General features: G+C 42.3%; 1 protein-coding gene across 4 annotated transcripts; it reads left to right on the forward strand.

Moving 5' to 3' along the window:
• The first annotated feature begins 1980 nt into the window (after positions 1–1980).
• Positions 1981–16684, forward strand: LOC124037503 (CTD small phosphatase-like protein 2-A). 4 transcript variants are annotated; one of them, XM_046352264.1, is made up of 13 exons: positions 1981–2245; positions 3482–3732; positions 8528–8660; positions 9285–9431; positions 9896–10108; positions 10375–10468; positions 10674–10785; positions 11126–11212; positions 12495–12557; positions 13493–13572; positions 13782–13908; positions 14053–14148; positions 14916–16684. In XM_046352264.1, the coding sequence occupies exons 2-13, from the start codon at positions 3502–3504 to the stop codon at positions 14979–14981; spliced, it is 1449 nt and encodes a 482-aa protein (XP_046208220.1). In that variant the 5' UTR covers positions 1981–2245; positions 3482–3501; the 3' UTR covers positions 14982–16684. The 4 variants fall into 4 exon arrangements, with proteins under 4 accessions (XP_046208220.1, XP_046208221.1, XP_046208218.1 ...); XM_046352263.1 differs by having other exon boundaries at positions 1984–2245; positions 14762–16684; XM_046352262.1 differs by having other exon boundaries at positions 1983–2245; positions 14053–16684.
• Positions 16685–17060: the final 376 nt, after the last annotated feature.

The following is a 17060-nucleotide window of genomic DNA, read 5'->3' on the forward strand; positions in this document are numbered from 1 at the left end:
CTGAACAGCCTTACAAGGAGGCTAAACATCACAGATGCAGGCCCGCTCATGGCTTTGAGCAAGACATTTACTGTCATGGAAAGTCATTGTGGAAGGTTTTGAAAACCAAGGTAGGAAAGTATTTTCCTTAATCTGAATATGTGCTTCATGTTATAGGCAGGGGACCTATACATTCTCATGTGCTCTGCTGTAACCAACATAAAATAAGAAAAATCTTAAATTGTATTGTGATGTGCGTTCTACTGTTAGTCTTGATAATGATATGAAATACCGTTATTGTAAACTGAGTTTGTGTGTGTGTGCATATGGCAGGAGATCTGCAGTGACTTAAAAAAAAAAAAAAGCTGTACATTTGTCTTGACAATTAGGCTACAAGAAATTGACAAGTGTAAACACCACAGCTACATTCGAGTATGTGGGCATATAGTCTATGCCCCCTCTCGCACTGAGTGTTCCGGGACCTCCCAATGTGACAAATTAAGCACTGCATATTGGGGTGGCAGAGTAGCCTAGTGGTTAGAGCGTTGGACTAATAACCAGAAGGTTGCAAGTTCAAATCCCTGAGCTTATAAGGTACAAATCTGTCGTTCTACCCCTGAACAGGCAGTTAACTGTTCCTAGGCTGTCATTGTAAATAATAATTTTTTCTTAACTGACTTGCCTGGTTAAATAAAGGTTAAAAAAAACAAATACATTGTTTAAAGTGCCATAAGGAAGGGTTTCTCACCTATAGGCTATGTTTTTTATTTATTTAACTAAGCAAGTCAGTTAAGAACAAATTCTGATTTACAATGACGGCCTACCAAAAGGCCTCCTGCAGGACAGGTGCTGGGATTAAAAACAAATCAAATATAAATATAGGACAAAACACACATCACGACAAGAGAGACAACACAACATAAAGAGACCTAAGATGACAACACAGCACGGTAGCAACACAACATAACAACAACATGGTAGCAACACAACATGGTAGCAACACATAAACATATTTATCTGTATATGATAAAGGCTTGTATATAATTAAATGTCTTATAAATGGGAGTAACAGGTATTCTCACAACTCATGAGGATTATTAGGAGAGAATTGACCAGCTTTATAATAACATGTATTTAAATATGAATTTCCAAAGAAAACATTAGATATGATTTTATTACATATGATTGTCCTGCTTTCATTCTTATAGGAAATTATAAATATAAAAGTTGAGTAATTTTAATAAATAACACATGTATTATTTTTGTTCTATTTTGCTGATAAGCTCCACTGAAGGGCTACTCCTAAACTTCTATAGTATGACGTCCTTCTCTGTTTACAATGACCACACCATAAGAGGCATCCACACATACCGGTACTCACTATGCTTAGTAGGCTTTGGAAGTATATGAGATCAGACTTTGCTTTCCAAACCTATTTTAGAAAAGAAATTGTGTACCAGTAATGCTGAGGTGCGCCTACGCAGGTCATATGTGTGGCGCTGCGTCAAAGGCACTGCATCTCAGTGGTAGAGGAGTCACTACAGACCTTGGTTCGATTCCAGGCTGTATCACAACTGGTCGTGATTGGGAGTCCCATAGGGTGGCGCACAATTGGCCCATCGTCCGGGTTAGGTATTGGCCGGGTCAGGCGTCATTGTAAATAAGAATTTGTTCTTAACTGATTTGCCTAGTTAAATACATGTGTGTGTGTGTGTGTGTGTGTGTGTGTGTGTGTGTGTGTGTGTGTGTGTGTGTGTGTGTGTGTGTGTGTGTGTGAATCAATCATCCGGGATTTCTGACGAGTTAGCTAGGATTCGCATTACAGTGGGTACACTCGGTTTACTCCGATGCAGCAGCCACTTATATGCTCCGTATTGCAACACGTGATCCGTCAAACCATGTCATGACAATAATATCTCTCACAAACCGTTTTACCGCACACTTTTATGACGTTATTCAGTGGTTACTTTTAGCTGCTTCGGCGATGGTGGTGGTACACTGTAAATTGCATGTAATATAATCCACATTCCTTAAGACATCAAAGTAGCGCTGTGGAGTCCCGAGTAAGCTTTATCGAGTGCACCCTCTCGGGAATTTGTGATGAGGCGGGAAATGGCGTCCGAGGAGCCCGTCGATGGTCTGTGGTTCTGAACACAGCTGGCAGCGATAACGACGGACAGACCTCTCTCTCGGTGGCCGCACCGTTGCGGCTACCAGTGTGGACAGGCAAGCGGCAAGTTTGGTTACGAATTTATTTGCACCATCGGTAAGTAACGTTAATTGTTTAAGGGCTGTGTCAACGGTTTTTTGTTGTTGTTGATTCAAACGATTGTCACATCGCCAGTGAGCACCTAGCTTAGCCAGCTTGATGTAGCTTTTAAAAATGCTACCGGCTAACGTGACTAGCTAGCTATATCTAGCGACGATACTAGTCATTTTGATTTATTAAAACTAATATTAAAACTGCTGACCGATGTTATGCATGTTGTTTGGTTAGCAATCGTGAAATCAAAATGGCTAGCTAGCCTGCTAATCTTAAAGTGATGGATACCGTTAGCTAGTCGCCAGACAACTATTCCGTTACTTAAAAAAAAAAAAAATGTTAAATCGTTAGTCCCAATTTTGTTGGCTAGCTTTGCCATTTTACTACCTGTAAAACCTGTATCTCGTTTTAGAATGGCCGGAATAAAATAATCGGGGTCGCTAACTGTTTTGGTTAGCTAGCCAAACACTGGTTACATAACAGTTAACTAGCTAATGTAATGTTCATGCTTGTCACTCGCTGTTCACTGGCTTGCTAACAACTGCTAGCTAGATACTAGCTAACACATTATGTATGTATGTATGTAATGTAATGTAATGTAATGTATGTAATGTATGTATGTATGTATGTAATGTAATGTATGTATGTATGTATGTATGTATGTGGTGGCATTTGGTCAAGTCTCATATTTATTTGGTTTAACGTCCTATGTGACTTGTGTTGTGAAAGGGAATTGTCGTCTTCACTAGTTACCTAGGTCTCATACTAGCACCTAGTTAATAAAAGTTTGCCAACAACTTCAGCTAGAAGAGGGGGGGAAAAAAAGCTTTGCAGAACGAACACCGCCCACTTTCCTGGTAGTGTTCATAAAATAACTACAAGTACTGTAGCATAGATCCCACTGTGGATATGTTATTGTGAATTTAAATCTGTATTCTGAAATATTTATACATTATAATTGCAATGACATAATTATTAGCTTAATTATATAGTTAATTATAATTCTCCATGCTCTTTATTGTTTTAGATAAAGTCGTTTTTGGGGAATACAAATGTCAAGAATATGCCAAACATCCTAACAAAGTAAAAATAAACACATTGTTAGGGCTAAAATAAATGTGTTGTGGCTGTGTTAAAGTGTTGACTTGGCAACATGTCACCTCATTGGTTTCCTGTGTTCTCTTTGTTGTACTTGTAATATATATATTTCCCTGTCTGCTTTTTGTGCTGCCACACCAGTCTTCCATGTAACGTGTAGGATGATGAGGTTGAGAGTGCGGAAAGCTTCTCAGCAGACCAGCGCCAAACCAAAACCTGGTCCCAAATCCAGCCCCGGCCGTCCAGCCCCAGCCCCCCGCCCAGCCCAGGCCAAGAGGAAACACTGTGAGGTGGAGCCCACTGCTGCGACCAGGAGAGGCCCCAGAATGCAGAAGAATGAGACAGGCCTGTTTTCCACCATCAAGAAGTTCATCAGGGGAAATGCTGTCAAGGTGTGTTTGTGTGAACTGTTTGCAAATGCTCACATTTTGGGTGGCAGGTAGCCTAGTGGTTAGAGCGTTGGGCCAGTAATAGAAAAGTTGCTAGATCGAATCCCTGAGCTGAAGAGGTAAATATCTGTTGTTCTCCCCCCTGAAAAAAGTAGTTAACCCACTGTTCCTAGGCCGTCATTGTACACTGCTCAAAAAAATAAAGGGAACACTTAAACACAATGTAACTCCAAGTAAATCACACTTCTGTGAAATCAAACTGTCCACTTAGGAAGCAACACTGATTGACAATCAATTTCACATGCTGTTGGGCAAATGGAATAGACAACAGGTGGAAATTATAGGCAATTAGTAAGACACCCCCAATAAAGGAGTGGTTCTGCAGGTGGGGACCACAGACCACTTCTCAGTTCCTATGCTTCCTGGCTGATGTTTTGGTCACTTGTGAATGCTGGCGGTGCTTTCACTCTAGTGGTAGCATGAGACGAAGTCTACAACCCACAGAAGTTGCTCAGGTAGTGCAGCTCATCCAGGATGGCACATCAATGCGAGCTGTGGCAAGAAGGTTTGCTGTGTCTGTCAGCGTAGTGTCCAGAGCATGGAGGCGCTACCAGGAGACAGGCCAGTACGTCAGGAGACGTGGAGGAGGCCATAGGAGGGGAACAACCCAGCAGCAGGACCGCTACCTCCGCCTTTGTGCAAGGAGGAGCACTGCTAGGGCCCTGCAAAATGACCTCCAGCAGGCCACAAATGTGCGTGTCTGCTCAAACGGCCAGACTCCATGAGGGTGGTATGAGGGGCCCGACGTCCACAGGTGGGGGTTGTGCTTACAGCCCAACCCCGTGCAGGACGTTTGGCATTTGCCAGAGAACACCAAGATGGGCAAATTCGCCACTGGCGCCCTTTGCTCTTCACAGATGAAAGCAGGTTCACACTGGGCACATGTGACAGTCTGGAGACGCCACACACACTACTGAGCCTCATTTTGACTTGTTTTAAGGAAATTACATCAAAGTTGGATCAGCCTGTAGTGTGGTTTTCCACTTTAATTTTGAGTGTCACTCCAAATCCAGACCTCCATGGGTTGATCAATTTGATTTCCATTGATAATTTTTGTGTGATTTTGTTGTTAGCACATTCAACTATGTAAAGAAAAAAGTATTTAATAAGAATATATTTCATTCATTCAGATCTAGGATGTGTTATTTTAGTGTTACCTTTATTTTTTTGAGCAGTGTAAAAATAAGAATTAGTTGTTAATTGACTTGCCTAGTTAAAGGTTAAATATAAAATAAATTGTGGCACATCCCATTCACGTCCCGAGCTTTTACACCTGCATTGTTTGCTGTTTGGGGTTTTAGGCTGGGTTTCTGTACAGCACTTTGAGATATCAGCTGATGTACGAAGGGCTATATAAATAAATTTGATTTGATGTCACGGTATGGCTATTTAGCGGTTTTACACGCTTCGTGTTCAAATAATCCAAATGACTTTGTTGAGCTTCGCAATCAATTTGAGATACTTTCAAATTATTTGGACATGATGCGGGAAAAATGCTAATATCGGTCTCATGACTTGAATGGGATTTGTACCTCAAATGCTAAAACATTAGCATTTAGGAACAGTACCAGGGGAAACTAAAGCAAAGCATGGATTCCTGTCATCAAATTTTATTTGTCTCATGCGCCTAATGCAACAGGACTTTAACCGTGAAATGCTTACTTACAAGCCCTTAACCAACAATGCAGATCAAGAAATAGAGTTGGGGAAATATTTACCAAATAAACAAAAGTACATTTTTTTTTTCAAATAAAAAGTAACAATAACATACAATGACAAGGCTATATACAGGGGGTACCGGTACTGAATTAATATGTGGGGGTACAGGTTAGTCGAGGTAATTTGTACAGGTAGGTGGGGGTAAAGTGACTTTGCATTGATAAGTGGGATTGATGTTAATAGTCTTTGTGGCCATTTGATGAATGGTTCAGCAATATTATAGCTTGGCTATAGAAGTAGTTAGGTACCTTTTGGACCTAGACTTGACACTCCGGTACTGCTTGCCGTGCGGTAGCATAGAGAACAGTATGTCACTAGAGTCTTTGACAGTTTCTTTGGGCTTTCATCTGACACTGCGTTGTATATACAGTACCAGTCGAAAGTATGGACACCTACTCATTCAAGGGTTTTTCTTTGTTTTTACTATTTTATACATAGTAAAGACATCAAAACTATGAAATAACACACATGGAATCATGTAGTAACCAAAAAAGTGTTAAACAAATTAAAATCTATTTTATATTCTTCAAAGCAGCCACCTTTATCTTGATGACAGCTTTGTACACTCTTGCCATTCTCTCAACCAGCTTCACCCAGAATGCTTTTCCAACAGTCTTGAAGGAGTTCCCACATAAGCTGAGCACTCGTTAGCTGCTTTTCCTTCACTCTGCCGTCCAACTCATCCCAAACCATCTCAATATGGTAGAGGTCGGGTGGTTGTGATGCCAGGTCATCTGATGCAGCCCCATCACTCTCCTTCTTGGTCAAATAGCCCTTACACAGCCTGGAGGTGTGTTGGATCATTGTCCTGTTGAAAAACAAATGATAGTCCAACTAAGCCCAAACCAGATGGAGTGGCTTTTCGCTGCAGAATGGTATGGTAGCCATGCTGGTTAAATGTGCCTTGAATTCTAAATAAATCACTGACTGTGCAAAGCACACCAGCAAAGCACCATAACACCTCCTCCTCCATGCTTCACGATGGGAACTACACACACGGAGATCATCCGTTCACCAACTCTGTGTCTCACAAAGATGTGGCTTTCACCTGCAACCATTTTCAGTGGCTCATCATTTGTAAAATATATATATATCACACACACACAGAAGGTTACCCAATTCGTTACTTTGGTACACTTGATAACCCAATTGTAAAACAATTTATGTAAACTGTCATTATTTGTTGCTTATTTTCTACTTCTTAGATGCGTATCATCTCCAGGCTATAACCTAGCCTGGTGGGAACCAGCCTGATCACTGTGTTCACCATATAATCTCCAGGCTATAACCTAGCCTGGTGGGAACCAGCCTGATCACTGTGTTCACCATATAATCTCCAGGCTATAACCTAGCCTGGTGGGAACCAGCCTGATCACTGTGTTCACCATATAATCTCCAGGCTATAACCCAGCCTGATCACTGTGTTCACCATATAATCTCCAGGCTATAACCTAGCCTGGTGGGAACTAGCCTGATCACTGTGTTCACCATATAATCTCCAGGCTATAACCCAGCCTGGTGGGAACCAGCCTGATCACTGTGTTCACCATATAATCTCCAGGCTATAACCCAGCCTGGTGGGAACTAGCCTGATCACTGTGTTCACCATATAATCTCCAGGCTATAACCCAGCCTGGTGGGAACTAGCCTGATCACTGTGTTCACCATATAATCTCCAGGCTATAACCCAGCCTGGTGGGAACTAGCCTGATCACTGTGTTCACCATATAATCTCCAGGCTATAACCCAGCCTGGTGGGAACCAGCCTGATCACTGTGTTCACCATATAATCTCCAGGCTATAACCCAGCCTGGTGGGAACCAGCCTGATCACTGTTCACCATATAATCTCCAGGCTATAACCCAGCCTGGTGGGAACCAGCCTGATCACTGTGTTCACCATATAATCTCCAGGCTATAACCCAGCCTGGTGGGAACCAGCCTGATCACTGTGTTCACCATATAATCTCCAGGCTATAACCCATGTACTGATGTCTCTGAATGGAGAGAGACCTGGCACTCTGTACTGATGTCTCTGAATGGAGAGAGGCCTGGCACTCTGTACTGATGTCTCTGAATGGAGAGAGGCCTGGCACTCTGTACTGATGTCTCTGAATGGAGAGAGGCCTGGCACTCTGTACTGATGTCTCTGAATGGAGATAGACCTGGCACTCGGCATTAAACATTTTACTAGACAACTTTTACTTTTATTGTCTTTTTTATTATTATTGAATTCAATGGTATCAGTCAATATGGGGAGGGGGGAAAACCCTTTGTATTCTGCACCAGGATCAGGGATCTCCTGGTGTGTGTATGTGTGTGTGTGTGTGTGTGTGTGTGTGTGTGTGGGACACCAAACAGGAAGGTATTACCATGTTTGCCAAGGTCGGCCCCATTACCACCAGAAACAATGCAGGTGGGCGCAGCATCTGTATCGCTTGGGAATGACAATGACAGATTAAATATGCACATTGTTATATTAGCAAAACACCGCTTCGATGGTATTACGTAAAGGGTGGTTCATCGACCTGTTAATGCAATGTTAAAATTATAAAAACACTTTGTTTAGAACATCTACATAAAATCAGAAATTGCATTCTTCTCATATGACTGTAGGCTATTGATGTATTCAAAGCTTCCTCTGGCATCTCACCATACATCTGCCTGTAGTTGTACAACACAACCTGCAGGAGGTTTGTTTGTTGTGATTTTGGGGGGGGGGGGGGGTTCTGACAGATGGGTGTGTCCTGGTGGTGGCAAGGACACGCCCACATCACCCCCCCCCAGTTACTTTTGGCTTCTGTTTCTTGAGGAGCAAGCCCCCACCCCAAAAGAGGCCAACATCTGCAGGTCCAATTCACCTTTTTTAAAGTTAAAATGGCATTTTGATCGTAAAACGGTTGAAGAGGATTAGCATCCTAAATTAAAGCTACAAGTCAGAAGGGTTCCATATTGAATGTTGCTTTCAGCAAGTTGTGACACTAACTACTAGTCCCTCTACTCTGCTTCCTTTCTGTCAGATGGAGCATGACATCCCAGCTAAGAGGAGTCGTGTTGATTGTAAAGTGGACAGCAGCAACCTGATCACGTCTTCTCCTCATCCTCCTAACAAAACTATCCCCAGGGGCTGCAGGAGAAGCGCTAACAAACCTGGTGAGTCAAGACATTCCTCTGGCATAATTAAGCAATGAGGCACGAGGTGGTGTGGTATATGGCCAATATACCACGGCTAAGGGCTGTTCTTATGCACGACGCAATGCAGAGTCCGTTGTATACTGGCCATATATCACAAATCCAGAGGTGCCTTATTGATATTATAAACTGGTTACCAATGTAATTAGAACAGTAAAAATGTTTTGTCATACCTGTGGTATACAGTCTGATACCACGACTGTCAGCCAATCAGAATTCAGGGCTGGAACCAATCGGTTTTATAATCTGTAATAATAATGGAGTCGTTCATAACGCGAAATGACAAACTGTTGTCACGACGTCATCTTTGTGAACATCTGCCTTTGGAAATGTTGGAATGAGTCAATTGGTCATGAATGTTCATGAGAACGAAATGTTCTGTTTTGCTGTAACAGTGTGGATGTTGTCGTGTCCATTGTAAGAGTTCTGGCTGTACGACCACGTGGATAACACTTCCCCTCCGCTGTAAGGAGGCGGTGATCATTAATGCTCAGGAAATCGGAAATATCCTGCGTTGCCAAAAAAAGCATGTGGATTTCGCAGGTTTCATTGGAAATAGTGAAGTTCCCTTGTTTTTCCCCTCAGATCCAATGACGTTGAACAGTAAACCCCTGAAGCCCAACGGTAAACTGGAGGTGCCCGTGGAGGTGGCCATCAGCCCTCCTCGTACTACTCTCCTGGGCACCATCTTCTCTCCCGTCTTCAACTTCTTCTCTCCTGCAACCAAGACGGGTAACAGAATCTGCCTCAAGTCTCATCATTGTGTCTTGTGTTTGTTTTTTGTTTGTGTTTTTCAACCAGGAAGACTGGTTACAGATTAAGGCTGTTATTGGACTGAAACACATTTACTCAATGGAGTTCCTCCAACGTGCTTTACTGATCCATGACTTGGTGTAATCTGTCTGGGATACCAGCCCCATGATTTATTTTTATTTTTTACCGGTCCTAAAGGAATTCTCTTATATACCTCCCTCCTCTCCACGTCACTCCTGTGTATTCCCCTCGTCCAGCCAGAGGTTTTAAATCTAAAACATATCTGTGGGTTACACATACTTTTTTTTCTTCTTTCATCCATGTTCACTCTTCTCTCGTCATTGCCTTATTCCTCTCTGTGTACGTCGTTAACGAGAGAAGATTCAAAGAAAATACTTTTTGAGATTAACCCCCAGTGTCTCTGCTGTATCTCCCCGATCCAGCCACTCTTGGGTCTGACTCACCTGGGCAGGTGCTGGAGGCTGAGGAGATTGTGAAGGAGGTGGAGGAAATGTCGACCAGTACCCCCACATCTACAGAAGGCGTCGTCCTGTCTCCTGTTGCTCCAGTACCACCACCGGCTCCTCTGGCTACACCAGAACCACCTGTGGAGGAAGGGGAGATGGTTACAGAAACAGATACGCCCCTTTTAACAGGTAACCATGGCGATATGCCCCTTTTAACTTGTAACCATGGTGATATGCCCCTTTTAACAGGTAACCATGGCGATATGCCCCTTCTAACTTGTAACTGTGGCGGTACGCCCCTTCTAACAGGTTAAAACCCAGTGATTAGTAATCTGGAATATTCTGTGGAATTTTTTACTTGCTGTGTTTGCTATGTTGAAATACCAGGGGAGAAAAGTACATGCGAATAAATAAAACCTGTTGATTTCTGTGCCATTTTTAAATATGTCATTCAGCTCCTGTATGCACCCCAGTCAGCTGTTACTCCCACGCCCCTCCCACGGCCCCTGCAGACGGCACCTACGAGGAGGACTGGGAAGTCTTTGATCCGTGAGTACCTACCTCTTAGTTTATTTACCAAACAAACAACGTTTGAAGTGCCCTTATTTAAATGTCTGTAGAAGTAGGTCGCCCATCTGCGTGTCGTCATCACCATCAAACCAACTGAAGAAAAGTATTGTGTGTGTGTGTGCTAATGTTTGTTTTTTTCTTTACTTGAACCAACTAATATCTTCTGTTCCTGCTCTGTTTTCAGGTACTTCTTCATCAAACATGTGCCTCCGTTGACAGAGGAGCAGATAGCCAGGAAACCAGCACTTCCTCTCAAAACACGCAGCACACCAGAGTTCTCCCTGGTCCTAGATTTGGTGAGTAGCACTTTTTTAAATATTTTTTTTATATATATTTGAGTCATTAGCAGAAGCTCTTGTTTAGCCTGGGTGCTGGTGAGTTTCTGCTCTCTTTTAATATAGCCTGGGTGCCAGTCTACGACAGTTGCTTTCCCATTGGAGCGCTACGATTGGTTTCTCAAAATTCTGGGGCTAAGCAAAGGTTAAATTTGGCTTGACCAGTGGCGTAGGCAGAAGAAGCACAAACCAATCTGCGACTAGGCTCGCTCTCATCTACAGCGTCTCACAGTCGGTGCATTCAACTAAAGAAGGTTGAACAGCCGCTAACCAGAAGGTGTACTATTTGTGTCTTCATCAGGACGAGACGTTGGTGCACTGTAGTCTGAATGAGTTGGATGACGCAGCCCTGACCTTCCCTGTCCTGTTCCAAGACGTCATCTACCAGGTACAGGCTGTGACTCTATAGAAATCCACAGGTGTTAAGTGATTGTCAATGGGCTTTTTCTCAATTCTTCTTTCCTTGTGTCCTCTCTCTCTCCTCGCTTTATTCTCACACCACATTGTAAGAGAATATCCAAGGGTTTTTTCTCAATTCTTCTTTCCTTGTGTCCTCTCTCCTCGCTTTATTCTCACACCACATTGTAAGAGAATATCCAAGGGTTTTTTCTCAATTCTTCTTTCCTTGTGTCCTCTCTCTCTCACTTTATTCTCAAACCACATTGTAAGAAAATATTCAAGGACTTTTTCCCCGTGGATTATTTCTATGCGTTTTGAGAAGGCGGAGAGGAGGTGGAGACAAATCGAGAAAAAGCATTAGATTTTATGTGTTAAAATGGCCGGTTTCAGTCATCTGATCCTAGTCATGGTTACTTCTAGTCAGGCAGCTTAGTATCCCATTCAGGGGACCCCCACTTTTGTTAATGTCTTATTGGTCAAGGTCAGCCAATTACTTATCAGCACATCTCGTTCGGCCTAGATTTCCTGGACTTCAGTTAGTGTTGGACCCTGGGAACACCGTATGGTCCCCATCCTGATGAGCACTAACAGCGTTTTCCCTCTGGGACGAAATCCATGTCTGTCTGATGTCTAAGTGTACATGTTGGGTCCCTCTTTCTTCGCTTGGGTGGTCCCCCCCATGCAGGTGTACTTGTCGTTGTCTTCAACATCAAATGGCATAAGTGACCTGAGAACCGGGACCTCTGCTATGCCACTGGGGGGGATTCCTGAACACCTCCGCTATGCCACTGGGGGATTCCCAACACCTCCGCTGTGCCACTGGGGGAATTCCCAAACACATCCGCTGTGCCACTGGGGGGGGGGATTCCCAAACACATCCGCTGTGCCACGGGGGGAATTCCCAAACACCTCCGCTGTGCCACTGGGGGGGGATTCCCAAACACCTCCGCTGTTCCTGCCAAGCGCAACAATTTGAGCCATAGTTAATGTCAGTTCTCACTGGACATGCTTCTCGGTTATCTGAACCATGAGTGGTCAGATGTATGTGGCTGTCTTCCGTTAACCTGGACATCCGTCTCGTCCTTGTTCTGACCGGACATTCTGTAGTGGTTGCTACCGGCAACTAAGGTTTCTTATTACATTGCTGGTCCGTTGATTTTTCTACAACCGACCCCTATTTTTTTTAAAAATCTCATGCAAAACATATATCTTTCACTGAACAGGGGACACTCTTGACATATGGTTTCCATATGATTCTTTCTTCTCTGCAGGTGTATGTGCGTTTGAGGCCGTTCTTCAGAGAGTTCCTGGAGCGCATGTCTCAAATTTACGAGGTGAGGTCCTATGTGTTTAATACATAGACATCAGACCACTGTAGACGAGAGGAAAAATTAATTCCTGTCTTGTTCTGTCAATAAAATAAATTCCCCAACCTGTACTATCCTGATCCTACAACAGTTTTATAACCCCAGAACATTCTTGTCCCTTTTCAAATATCACTGCCACCCCGTGCTCAATTTTGTGCGCAAAAGTATGTAGGCTATTCAATCAAATTTGTGTTTAAAGCCCTTTTTACATCAGCAGATGTCACAAAGTGCTATACAGTAACCCAGCCTAAAACGCCAAACAACAAGCAATGCCTGTGGCTGCGAGAATGTCAAGAGTGTGCAAAGCTGGCATCAAGGGTGGCTACTTTGAAGAATCTCAAATATAAAATTGATTTGTTTAACACATTCTTGGTTACTACATGATTCCATGTGTGTTATTTCACAGTTTTCATGTTTTTTAGTTTATTCTACAATTTAGAAAATAGTTTAAATAAAAAGTCCTGTCTGTCCTGTCTGTGACATGACTCTGACCCCTATTACTGCACTGCCCTTTCCTGTGGACCCCTGTCTATTACTGTCTGTGACTGCTCTGTATTTCCACCCCTATTACTGCACTGCCCTTTCCCGTGGACTGTTGGTCCTGTCTGTCCTGACTGTCCTGTCTGTCTGTGACATGACTCTGTATTTCCACCCCTATTACTGCACTGCCCTTTCCCGTGGACTGTTGATCCTGTCTGAACTTGACTCCCATTCCCTGCCAGATTCCCGCGGGGTCCCGTTCTCATGTAAACCTCTACTGTAGACTTCACTGGGACAGACAATCAAACAGAACGGATATATATATCACATTAATGGAACGATTTGGAATATATTTCTTTCAAAGTAATATTATCCTTTGTTTTGTATTCTATTTGATATATATATTTTCTTGTTGTTCACAGATCATTCTGTTCACTGCCTCTAAGAAGGTGTATGCAGACAAGCTGCTCAACATCCTGGACCCTAAGAAACAGTTGGTCAGGTCAGTTAAATGAAGTTATTGCTTTTGAATGATTACAAATAACCCGTGTTGAGTTGCACCGTGACCTGTATCCCAAATGGCACAATATTCCCCAAAAGTAGTGCACCTATGTAGGGATTAGGGTGCGTCTATAAAGCTTGTGCTAATGTCCTAACACCCACTTCTACACTTGGCTAATCATTTGGGTTATTCCTCTACCTCTCCTACAGGCATCGTTTGTTTCGTGAGCACTGTGTATGTGTTCAAGGAAACTACATCAAGGACCTAAACATTCTTGGAAGAGATCTTTCAAAAACAATAATAATCGACAATTCACCTCAAGCCTTCGCTTATCAGGTAAGCCTTTACAGTACAGCTACTCATTCTATCCCGCAGGAATCGCATACTTAAATTATATGCCCTCAATATACAATAAGTATTGGATAAATGTGACGGCAAAGTGGCATATACGATTCAAAACGTCATGGTTCTTCATCACAGCTTTCCAATGGGATTCCCATCGAGAGCTGGTTCATGGACAGGAACGATAATGAGCTTCTCAAGCTGGTTCCTTTCCTGGAGAAGCTAGTGGAGATGGTATGTACTCTGGAGAAGCTAGTAGAGATGGTAGGTACTCATTCTGGAGAAGCTAGTGGAGATGGTAGGTACTCATTCTGGAGAAGCTAGTGGAGATGGTAGGTACTCATTCTGGAGAAGCTAGTAGAGATGGTAGGTACTCATTCTGGAGAAGCTAGTGGAGATGGTAGGTACTCATTCTGGAGAAGCTAGTAGAGATGGTAGGTACTCATTCTGGAGAAGCTAGTAGAGATGGTAGGTACTCATTCTGGAGAAGCTAGTAGAGATGGTAGGTACTCATTCTGGAGAAGCTAGTAGAGATGGTAGGTACTCATTCTGGAGAAGCTAGTAGAGATGGTAGGTACTCATTCTGGAGAAGCTAGTAGAGATGGTAGGTACTCATTCTGGAGAAGGGGAAAATAAACAAATTTATTTTTTGGATGTGCATCCAACTCCAACGACTTCCTTATGTACTCAAACATTTGCCCTTGTACCTGTTAGATTGTCTGTATCCGGCTTGCATAAACAGACCGGTTTCTGTTCTTTCTCTTCCTCCACGAAAGTCACCCCGGTCATTTGTGTCGCTGTACTATTTTATGCAACCTCTGCTGTCTGTTCTTACACTCCTCCACAGAATGAGGACGTAAGGCCTTACGTCAGAGAACGGTTTCGTCTTCACGATCTCCTTCCTCCAGACTGATTTTTGATTGGTTGACCCAGCAGGCTAACCAATAGATATATAGAATGTATATTTCTATTAGAATGTTCATTCTAATTTTATGGATTAGCCCTGCAGTACTTGGAGAGGGATGCCTTCCCTTCAACACAGCGGAGATGAGGAGAATCAAGTTTAACTGACTCTAATGAGGATGTTGTTTTAAATGGATCTCTGTCTACAACGTTTTCATTCCTGATGAAAATACCAACAAAACACCATTACAGAGGTTTTTCTTGTTACAGAAAACAACAAAACACAAATCTTTATAATTCCTGAAGCTATGTACAGTTTGAGTATTTGTATATGTTTTGTATTCTCGAACTAAACTGTTATACTCAAACTAAACTGTACCCCCAGGGTAGAGCAGTCCCCTTGTATTGTAAAAGGCTTCTGCCTAGACGGATGGACCTCTTTGTTTATTCTTGAAAGCAGGGCCGTGTTTGTTAAGGCACAAACATTTTGCAACTAAGGAATATAAAGCGTTTCGGATTGGACAAGTCCAATCCTCTCCAATTCGGACCGTTTTCTTCGTTTTTTTTGGTGCCTAATGAACAAGACTGTGGCGACTTTCTGGGAGATTGTTTCTCATCTGCAGCTACACTTTTGGACTGAATGTCATGCAGTATTTGAGTGTGGGGACCTGACTGCTCTAGACTCATTTGAACAGGAATGGGCTGTCAAACCTGTATAATATACACACTCGATTACATGTGTACATATGCCGTATATATTTTTCAACTTTTCACTGTGCTTCTGATTTTATGTGTTCCTCTTTTAACTGACTGCTTTTACTTTTCTTTTTTATGCCTTTTGGAGAAAAAAAATAGTGATTTTTCTGTTGTCTGCCTGCAATTTTTACATCTCAAATAGCAACCTATTCCCTATATAGTGCACTGTTTGACCACAGTCCTATGGGACCTATTCCCTATATAGTGCACTGTTTGACCAGTCCTATGGGACCTATTCCCTATATAGTGCACTGTTTGACCACAGTCCTATGGGACCTATTCCCTATATAGTGCACTGTATGACCACAGTCCTATGGGACCTATTCCCTATATAGTGCACTGTTTGACCACAGTCCTATGGGACCTATTCTCTATATAGTGCACTGTATGACCACAGTCCTATGGGACCTATTCTCTATATAGTGCACTATACAAAAGAAAAGGGTGTAATTTGGTATGCATGCTTGCTTTTTAGTCCCATTTTAAGTGCAGTTATGTGGTCTCTAACAAGGTGCGGGTTTTTAAGAGAATGTTTATGAAATCATCATGTGTATAGGTCGTAATGTTAATGTAGTATAAGGTTTCACTTGGAAGACCATTCAACAAGCCATAATGATGGCCCAGATATTAATTTAGAAAATGTATATTTGAGATTTCACCCCTTCTTTTTTTTTTTTTTTTTTTTGTAAAGATGTTTAAAAATACCCTTAAGATGCTCTGTTTTTAGGGTGTGATGAAGAGTTTGAGGAAGGAAGGCTCCGGAGCTCCTGCACTTTTTGTATAAAAAACAACTTTTAAATGCATAATTCCCTATGTAAAAAAAAAATAATTTTTTGTACACAAGTTATCACCTCAATTGTTATATCTGGACTATTTTGAAATCGTAGCACCAGCAAAACGGCTAACATTTTGTTTTTATCTTTTTAAATCATGTTTTTCATTGCTGTTCTTAGTCGTGGGTGTGTGTGGAATCTCTTATGTATGAGTCTAAAAGTTTGGCCGATAAGACTCCATGTTGTCATTGACCATCTTGGAGGGTCACTCCTGTTGTACTCGGTGTTACTCAATGGTGTCCTTGATCATAAATACATTTTTATACAATTCATGAAAATGAGTGATTTACGTTTTTGTTTTTGAACTGCATCAGTATGAGCGGAGACACACATTATTTAGCAAGATACTCTTAGTCACACACAAAAAAAAATACAAATGTATGTGGACACCCCTACAAATGAGTGGGATCTGACTATTTCAGCCACACCTGTTGCTGACCGGTGTATACAATTGAGCACAGCCATGCAATCTCCATAGACAAACATTGGCAGAATGTTCCGTACTGAAAAGCTCAGTGACTTTCAACGTGGCACCATCATAGGATTCCACCTTTAATGGATTAAAATGCTTTTATCTCCCTCATCAGTCTACACACAAGACCTCATAATGACAAAGCAAAAACTGGTATTTAGACATTTTTGCAAATGTATTCA

The sequence above is a fragment of the Oncorhynchus gorbuscha genome, linkage group LG06 (assembly GCF_021184085.1).
Source record: "Oncorhynchus gorbuscha isolate QuinsamMale2020 ecotype Even-year linkage group LG06, OgorEven_v1.0, whole genome shotgun sequence".
Lineage (NCBI taxonomy): Eukaryota > Metazoa > Chordata > Actinopteri > Salmoniformes > Salmonidae > Oncorhynchus > Oncorhynchus gorbuscha.

Coding starts and splice junctions, on each gene's coding strand:
- LOC124037503 (XM_046352262.1), top strand. CDS start 3,502: ATGATGAGGTTGAGAGTGCGGAAAGCTTCTCAGCAGACCAGCGCCAAA. Junction 10,786..11,125: donor TCTCCCTGGTCCTAGATTTG/GTGAGTAGCACT, acceptor TGTCTTCATCAG/GACGAGACGTTGGTGCACTG. Junction 13,573..13,781: donor CCTAAGAAACAGTTGGTCAG/GTCAGTTAAATG, acceptor CCTCTCCTACAG/GCATCGTTTGTTTCGTGAGC.